A 9,233-nucleotide genomic window follows, 5' to 3' on the forward strand; every position below is an offset into this window, starting at 1 on the left:
ACACTGAATAGTTCTCTGGCATGACAATATGTTGAGTACGGAGCAATACTGGCCAGGCTATCATTACTATGGCCATGTGGTGAATTGGACGCGACACGTAACAAATTTGCTAGGTTGGTTCGACGTGTCAGCCGCTGCAATGTCGCCTCCATTCTCTGTGCCATTTTCAATCTATAATCGATAGGATTCAGGGAGAGAACGTGTCTGAACCGAGTCATTGGTAATCGATTTTCTAATAGGCGCGTGTGTTCGATCTCCCGCGTCGATAGAGTTGGTTACATCCCGCCAGGGTGTGTCTGGCGAGCGACCACACCTGCCACACACCTGTCATGTAGCGTGGGGTGGCAAGGACTGGCTTTAGGGGTGCTGCTTCATTTAATATGGAAATGAAGTACTGCATTATGCATGACGTATGTATATGCATGTAACCCAAGACGAGGAACCCAACCTAGCTGACCACAGGAGGTCTCCGTGAACACTCCCAGGTGATACGCAGAGGTGAAGCGATAACAAAGTGTATGATGAAGGTATAAACCAACCAGGAACCCTTTCCTCATTTCCTGAGTCTTCGGGTGACTGTTTTTTTGCATACAAGGCTTGCTTCCGAGACGGCTGGCCCTCGCTAGTTTATGCCGTCCTGCCAGGCCGCAGACATAACACTATTGATCTCCGGTAAAAACAACGTCATTCACAGTTTACACAGCGCATAAAAACAATCCGCTAGAACGACCACATCGAGCCAATGCTTAAGTCAAATACCCCGAAGTTGTGGATCCAGCGAAGTGGCAATAGCGAGTTTCCCGTTTTTTACCTTCAACCGCCCCAGAGAGCATGGGAAAGCTAGGATTTCTGGGGGGCCGGAGGGAGGGGCGCGGGAGATGGTCGGTAGTAAGGGGGGACCGACTAGAGTGAGAGTAGAAGGGAGGCGGGGGAGGAGCGCAGAAAGAGAGCAAGAGAGAGCGGGCGTACGAGTGAGCGGGAGAGCAAGAAGAGGAGGAGGAGGAAGCTGGCGGGGGGCGGAGTCTCCCGTATTGATTACCTTATTGAAATTCGGGCCATGCTTGAGACGTGAGCCCTCGGGCCCTAGGCAGTCAAGCCACAGCTCCCCGCCTACGGTGTGCCTCAAGCTCACGTTTAAGGGGACACCCGATCCGTACACTAGGCCTCGAAGCCCTGCCGCTAGATGAAGGTCGAGTCTCGAGTCGGAGCAGCGAGGATGAAGGGATGAAGAGAGGAGATTCAAGTGTAACGAATTCAGGGCCAAATGAAGGACTTTGAGCAAAACGGAGCTACGGCGAGATTATTTATGAGGGGAATACATTACCGGGTGATGGACTGTCATCATAAAGCGACTTAAAAAAAAGGACCTCCATGGCGACGGTGATTCTTCCTCTTCTGTCTCGCCTGAAAGACCTACTTCACGTGCACCTGTGGCCCTCAGCCTCTCCCTTCCGCCGACACATTCCCTCCCTTCCTTTAAGTTGGTTGGCGCGCAGTAGATGCTGCAAAGACCTGATGTGTGTGTGTTGGGAGGAGAGGGGTTGTGAGGCCCTTCCCAGGCCAAGCTGGGGCAGCACACCACGATGAATGGCCCTCGGCCACCCCCCGCCACTCAGCCTTCTCTCTCTCTCTCTCTTCGGCCAACAACAATGGGATCGCGTCATGTGGTCTGCCGCCCCTACGCCGCGTATTATGCTTTTCCTGCCTTCCATGCAATACGTCGTCCAATCATACAAAGCAAAACAACGTCTTTGAAGCAGACAATGAGTGGAGTTTGTGATGCCACCTAGGATTGGCTAACCTGTCTTGCTTACCTAACCGAGACCTCACGAAAGCTTCTCAGACTAAACATATCGAGTCATTCTAGTGGTATGACTCACTCCGGACAAACAGTGCACGTACACTTTGACTCTCTCCTGGCCCCAAACACTCTGTGGCACGTTTCATACACATGTTAAAAATAATTCTTGCATAAACCACAGAAAAGAGATGGATTTGAGTACTCACCTTAATCCTAGCTTATAGATGAAGTTGTGTCGTTAGTTTTGCGCGGGGTTCGCTGAGTTCTGGTCCGCCCCGGGCCCCCCTCCCGCCCCCTGGTTGGGGGTCATGGCTTGGGGGTTGTTGGCCGCATTTTGCTGCGCCGCCAACTTCGCATTTTGTGCCTGCTTCTCTTGCTCATTGAGCTCCTTAATCGCCTGGATCTCCTTCTTCAGCTTCATCCTCCGGTTCTGGAACCAGATCTTGATCTGTCGCTCGGTGAGACACAGAGCGTGCGCCATTTCTATTCTTCTTCGCCGTGTTAGGTAGTGGTTTGTGTGGAACTCCTTCTCCAGCTCCAGCGTCTGGTACCGCGTGTAGGTCTGTCTGCCGCGGCGCCGCAGACCATTGGCCCCTGCAGGAAGGAGAGAGAAGGGACATTAGTGATGCTTGTGGGGATTAAATAAGATCGAGTAGGGCAGCCACAGACCGCTCGAGTGTACTGAACACACACACAAAAACAAATACTAAAAAAAAAAAAAATGCAAACACAAAACTCTCGCATATATGGGTCTTAGCCCAAAACAGCACTGCTGTGTTGTTTCATATAATTCTCCATTAGCCACAACAAACGCCATCAGCTGTTCCTCAGCAAAATAGTATGCAGTGATACGTCAGCTCCTCTAAATTTGACCATAATTCCATTCAACGTCGAGTGGTGCAACATATCGTGGCCTTTCTTCCTCATGTCACGAGTCAACATTTACCCAATAAGAATAGTTAACATTTTTTATTACACGAGAACGCATCGTAGAATAAATTATCAATGGCATCCCCTGATAACAAGACCGTAAACTACTAAGGCTTTCCACACGAGCAGGAGCAAAATCGAGGGAAGAGAAGGGACGGAGGGAGGGGAAGAAGGTGAAACACAAGGTGGACCTGCCTGCCTGGTGCCTACGCCCGAGTTATAGGAGTGTTCCGTGACGCATAGCATTACTCAGGACACGACCCTCGACTGGCATTACCTCTTGCATCAATTAGAGCTTGAAATGATGAGAAAACTGCCCCCTCTCAGGTTAATGATGGCACTTGACCCATATTGAAAGGAATAATAATGGTCATGTACATACCTTTCCCCTTGTTTATGAATTAATGTTTTTCCTCCATGTTTCCAGCAAGGGTGTGTGGTTATTCAGTGCGTGTTTGTGTGGAATGATTTTCTAAGAGGGGTGGATGTTTTTTTTTTCTTTTCATCGTGTGTGTGTGTGTGTGTGTGTGTGTGTGTGTGTGTGTGTGTTATACAACATTTCAATGACTTCAGCTTCATTTGGGATATTTTTATGGTTGAGGAAGGAGAGATAAGCAGGTCAAGGGAGAGGCAGAAACCAAGTGGTGCTTTAATAATGAAGTGAAAGGATGACTGAAAGGGCTGGATAACGTCAAAACGCATTATTTCAAAGTAAATTAGAAGCCGGCATATTTTATCGAAAAACAAAAGAAAAACAATAATCAGAAAACCAAAATAAGAAGGAAAGAGAAAGCAAGTCAGACTGAGGGAAGCATTATAGACCACCATTTCCCTCTCTCTTATCATTACCATCAACACAAAAAAAAACTCGGCGGCGTCTCACTTTCATCTCAAGACAAACCCGATTTTTTTTTCCCCTTCCTTTTGGCTCCTCCTCACCCACTAACTCCTCCCTTTCGCCACTTCCTGGAGGAGCGCGGCGCCACAAAGCCCCATCCATCAGACACAATGGAACACAAACGCCGAGGCATCTACGCCACTCTCTTATCAAAGGCACGTAGAGGCCAAACAATGCACAGGATCCATTTCTTCATCCCTTTCCTTAAGATGACAATACATTTTTTTCCATCTTTCCAGTTCAGAGCAAACATCCGGCAAATAAGGAAAACGTATCACCTAACAGGACTCGTCTTGCACAGGTTTCGAAACACGTTCTGGAGGTCCTCGGGCAGGTGAATGAGAGGGCGTGTCCTGTTTGGTCCAGTTGTTCACAGACTCGCAAGGTCAACTCGGATTTTTTTTTTCATGTTTTGCGTCGTTTGCCTCTCTACGTCAGTTTAAAGCACGTCCTCCCAGTGAATGTAAAATCACACAACCAAAAATATTTCCTTCTGGTGTTTGATTTTTCTTTGTGCACAGTAATACATTTGTTAATACCATGTAATGTAACGAAGTATATATATATTCCATTGGTGCATAAAAAAATAAAAACGAAAAAAGTGCAGTTGGAATGGAGAGAAAATAAAAAGATATCTCCGTCACGAGTTTTCAGTAATTACGTTTTTTACTACCATCCCACAAGTGAAATGTTTCGGAACAAATAACCTCCGGCCAAGTTTTGACACTCCTCGGGGAAGTAAAAGAAACACCAGCCCTCGGGAACACAAGTCTCGGGCCAGCCAACACACGCTGCTCCTTCCTCCCTTGGCCACCCCAGCATCCATTTTTATTTTCTCTTTTTTTATTTTTTTTCATACACAATAATGTTTTTTCCTCCTCTCAAAAGACATGGCCGACCCGGGGATGGAGGAGCACTAGGCCAACTTCCACCGAGGAGGGAGATAGAGAAGGGAAGAACGAGAATGGAAGAGGGAAAAAAGTGAAACAGAGGAGCATCTCGTAAGCCTAGATGGCAGTGGGAGGGAATCGAAGCCCCCACCAATTCTTTCCCATCCAATAATCCACCTCAGTTCCCTCCTCCATCCTTCCTCCTCCCCTGTTTTGCCTCCATGCCTCAATATCACGTCACGATAAGCCTGCAGTAACTCTTCCTCAATTTTCTGATAAGACAAGTCGCAGCCCCGTGTGGCGATCAAACCCTCGGCTCCTTTATGTTCATCTGTCACTGTTTTGATGCATCTTCATGATTTTTGCGCTTTAATATTCTGCTCATGTGGATCTGCGAGCCCTCACCCGTTTCACGTACATTAACTCTCCCCTCCTCTTATACTAAGTATTGAGATTATTCCCCCTCATTCGATTTATCAAGTACATTTTTCACTTTCCCCTTGAGACAACCTTCCCTTCACTGCAAGAACTGACGCCGTGATTCAAGCCCCGCCTCCCACACCCTCGGCGTCACCGTGAAGACCTTGGAATGTTTTCGTCTTCATCTTAATAATTCTTTGAGGGAACAAGAAAGAACAAAGGAGCTAAACAACGCCATAGTTTCAGTGTTCAAAAATAATAAAAAGTGACGTCCACCTTCACACGAGTAAGGCGCGCCCGCTTTGTTACAGAACAACAGAAATACATCAAAGGAATAGGAAGAAATTCCTACCACTATTAATATATCAAAGATCAGTAAAAAATATAACAAAAATGGAAATAAGTCTTAGTGCGCGGTAATATGAAGTAAATAAACAGCAACAGCAGCAACAGTAGCAGCAGCAGCAGCAACAGCTGCAGGATCAGCAGCGGCACAACAGGCCAGACGCGAGTAAGCAGCCCCTGAGAGGCGGCACAGCACCGCCCCGGCTCGTCGCGGCGGCCGTTCCTTACGACGCCCCACAAATTTACTGCCGTACAGCAAGTGGCATGAGAAATCCATCTGTCAGACTTGATCATGCAAGATTTAAGGTCTCATAAGAATCCTCCACCTCAGCCCTTTCTGACCCTCCACTCCGTGCCGGCAAGAGTGATGGGCTTCCGTAAGGTATTTTTACGTTGTGTTGGATGCCTCGCAAACCACGCCCCGACGCGGCTTAGTTTCTCAGTGATCTTGTAGTCAAAACACAACTTAGTTTCTGTAAATTTATACCACTGAAAGGACAATCTATTAGTTCTTACTGTCCAATCATACTCTACTACTTCAGTTAAAGTATAACATCGTGTTACATTTAACCTGCTGAGGCGATGCGATGCCATCTTGTTTATACATAAAAAAAATATACATTTGCACCAAACTATTACTTATAATCTTCGTTTCCCTTATGTTTTTTTTTTCCTTTTTGCTGTTCTCTTTCCTCTCTCTCTCTTTGTCTACCTTGTCTTTTGTAACAAATCTGCAGAAACTACTCGATGCCTTCGATAAAGCGTCTTTTTAATAATGGACCGCTGGACGAAGAGGTCTGTACCTACTTATCCGTCAATATCAAGCACCATAAATATATATACTCAAACATGTGAGTGCAGCACACAAAAAACACTTACAACGCGTGAGCCACCCCAGAAACATTCAAACACACACACACACACACACACACACACACACACACACTCAACTGTCGATGATATTAACAATTCACGTAATTCCCGATTCTAGTCGTTCCTGAGTTCGATGGAAATACAATGGCATTACACTCCACAATCCTCCGCCTGTGGCCAATAATTGTACCCGCGTCTGAGTACTCCGGAATGTTTTATGGAGTTAGCTGCTGCTGAGGTTACCAGCTACCGACGCACCTTCACCTGTCCTATTCAGTGAGTGATATCGACGAAATTCTAACGTGGCCATGGATGAAGAGGAAGGCAAGCGAGGAAGAACTGCTAAAGATAGAAGACAAAGAAGCGGATATTTCGGTTTTGAAAATAACTCCATTTTTTTTCAATTACAAGATATTAACAGATTGCTTTAAATATTTCAGTATGATACAGCTATTTTTTTTCTGAAAGATTAAGTTACTACTGAAAGGAAGCTACTGTGTGTGTGTGTGTGTGTGTGTGTGTGTGTGTGTGTGTGTGTGTGTGTGTGTGTGTGTGTGTGTGTGTGTGTGTGTGTGTGTGTGTGTGTGTGTGTGTGTGTGTGTGTGTGTGTGTGTGTGTGTGTGTGTGTGTGTGTGTGTGTTCGTTTATTTAATTTTACTGGGCCCACACACACTCCCCTCCAACTCACTCACTCTCGGGCCGTCGGAGTATTAGACTTTGGACTATTTATGTTCCTGAATCGCCTTAAGCATACACATATTTTTGGCTATATTTTAATGCGCTAGACGCGCCGTAGAGGGTGAGAGGGAGGCAGCGTAGGGGTGGAAGGGACTTGGAAAAAATGAAGCAAAGAGAGACAAGTATAGAAGTTGGAATTTTGAGGAGTTCCTTATCACTGAAACTAAAATCTTTAAACTTGTGTTACATATTTCCCAAAATCAACTCCCCCCCCCCAAAAAAAAAACACAAACAAACACAAATAAATATATATATATATATATAAATATATATATATATATATATATATATATATATATATATATATATATATATATATATATATATATATATATATATATATATATATATATATATATATATATATATATATATATATATATATATATATATATATATATATATGTGTGTGTGTGTGTGTGTGTGTGTGTGTGTGTGTGTGTGTGTGTGTGTGTGTGTGTGTGTGTGTGTGTGTGTGTGTCTCGTACACTGTCTCTTCAAGATATTTATTTCATTCAACAAGATTTACGATGAGCAGAAATAATTTCTCACTTGCATTACTCAAATCCAAGGCCGCGCCCCTGCTCAAAGGGCGGCAAGTAATCGTTGACCTTGATCAGAATGTGATGGCATGTGTCGCTACACAGCCCCGGAAAAGTTACTCTAAATATAAACGTTTCCGCATGCAATAATAAATTAACCCTTGATTGAGTAAGCAAGCTGGATGTGTCATATATAAATATACATCTATGTAATCGTAAAATATCTCTTTAATTGATCACATTTATTTGCTCTTCTGCAGCAAATAAATAATGGAGAGATTCATCGCGGCGGTGCTGCAATAAACGACGTATTTATCTTCATCTGATATTCAGCATGAGGATATAGATCAGAGTTGTGTCAGAGCGGCGGGCAGCAACGATGGCTCTCCCGCCGCCACGGTGCCCTCACCACCCACCCACCGCCGGCCACACCCTGCCACCATCACCTTCACCACCACCACTATAACCCAGCCACCACCACACCTGCCAGTGACACCACTAGTGCGATCATCAACAATCACAAAAAAAGTATCTATACAAAGGCGCTCTGCACTCAACGCACCACAATTCCCTCACTTGGGCGCCTCAGCGTGGCCGTAAATTGTGTGAGAGACGGAAGTTTCCTGACCATTAAGTGTGTATCTGTTACAGATGGAAGACGCGCAGCTGCCGGCCGCTCACTGCCGCTCTAATGGAACTCAATGGTTTGCAGACACCAAATTATAGCCGCAGCGTGAGTTATAAGGTCTCCAGTTGACCAAGAGATGGATCCTTCATAACATCTCAATATTACAATGAATACTGCGGGAAACATTTTGTCAGTCAATAAAAGCTTAATTAATGAACACCTCGCTCCAGAGTATATACAATATATTAGAAGTATTTCCTGGGCCAAAAAAAAAAAAAAAAAAAAAAAGTCCCCTACCACCTCAATGACATTTCACTGATATAAAGTAATACTGAAATACGAAAATTTCTGGACGTCGCGAACAACAATGAAGAGCGCATCTTACATGACTTAGAGAATATGTCGGCAGTACCAAAGCCACACTACCAAAAGCACACCCAAGAGCGCTCTCGTGCACACACACACATACACACACACACACACACACACACACACACACACATACACACACACACCAACAAAACACCGAAGCGTTCATACCCGAGGCAACAGGCGTGGCGGTCATGCCGGAGCTTCGGCGGACGGCGCCAAAATCTGCGGCAGAACACGCTGAGAGCCTCCCTCCGCGGCGAGCACTGAGAGGCGCCCTCCGTCTGCTTCTGGCCCATACCAGACTCACCGACACACTCGGAACAGCGTGAAAATGCCGGCGGCACTCTCTGCCATCCCACTCAGCTCGCACGCGGCACCCGAGGGGAACTAGAGAGGAACTACGCGAAAGAGGTGGTGTGGCGCGGGCGGAGGCGGGGCGGCGATGGGCAGCCGCCGCTGCCTGGTCCTCCCCTCCACACTGCCACCCATTTTGTCTGGCTCCGCTGCTGGCTGGCTCGACTCAGGAGAGAGGGGGCGTCGCGCCTCCTTCCACCCTCCATCCTTCTCTCTTTCGCTCTTACTGGTAGCGCCTCCTACTCTCTCTCTCTCTCTCTCTCTCTCTCTCTCTCTCTCTCTCTCTCTCTCTCTCTCTCTCTCTCTCTCTCTCTCTCTCTCTCTCTCTCCCCTTCTCTCTTTCCTGCACCTCTCTTCCTGAGGGAGCGGGAGGCAGGACAAGCAGCTCAGAAAGCAGCGAGCGAAAGCGACGGAAAAATAAGATGAATTGCTGTAATTCTTT

General features: G+C 46.2%; 1 protein-coding gene across 1 annotated transcript; it reads right to left on the reverse strand.

Annotated features, from left to right (window-relative positions):
* Positions 1-1,981: 1,981 nt before the first annotated feature.
* Positions 1,982-8,906, reverse strand: LOC127008921 (homeobox protein abdominal-A homolog). Its single transcript, XM_050881405.1, has 2 exons — positions 8,606-8,906; positions 1,982-2,395 (listed from the first exon to the last, which is right to left on the reverse strand). The coding sequence occupies exons 1-2, from the start codon at positions 8,628-8,630 to the stop codon at positions 2,040-2,042; spliced, it is 381 nt and encodes a 126-aa protein (XP_050737362.1). The 5' UTR covers positions 8,631-8,906; the 3' UTR covers positions 1,982-2,039.
* Between the last annotated feature and the right edge of the window lie 327 nt (positions 8,907-9,233).

The sequence above is a fragment of the Eriocheir sinensis genome, chromosome 39 (assembly GCF_024679095.1).
Source record: "Eriocheir sinensis breed Jianghai 21 chromosome 39, ASM2467909v1, whole genome shotgun sequence".
Taxonomy (NCBI): domain Eukaryota; kingdom Metazoa; phylum Arthropoda; class Malacostraca; order Decapoda; family Varunidae; genus Eriocheir; species Eriocheir sinensis.

Coding starts and splice junctions, on each gene's coding strand:
- LOC127008921 (XM_050881405.1), bottom strand. CDS start 8,630: ATGACCGCCACGCCTGTTGCCTCGG. Junction 2,396..8,605: donor CGCCACGCCTGTTGCCTCGG/GTATGAACGCTT, acceptor TCCTTCCTGCAG/GGGCCAATGGTCTGCGGCGC.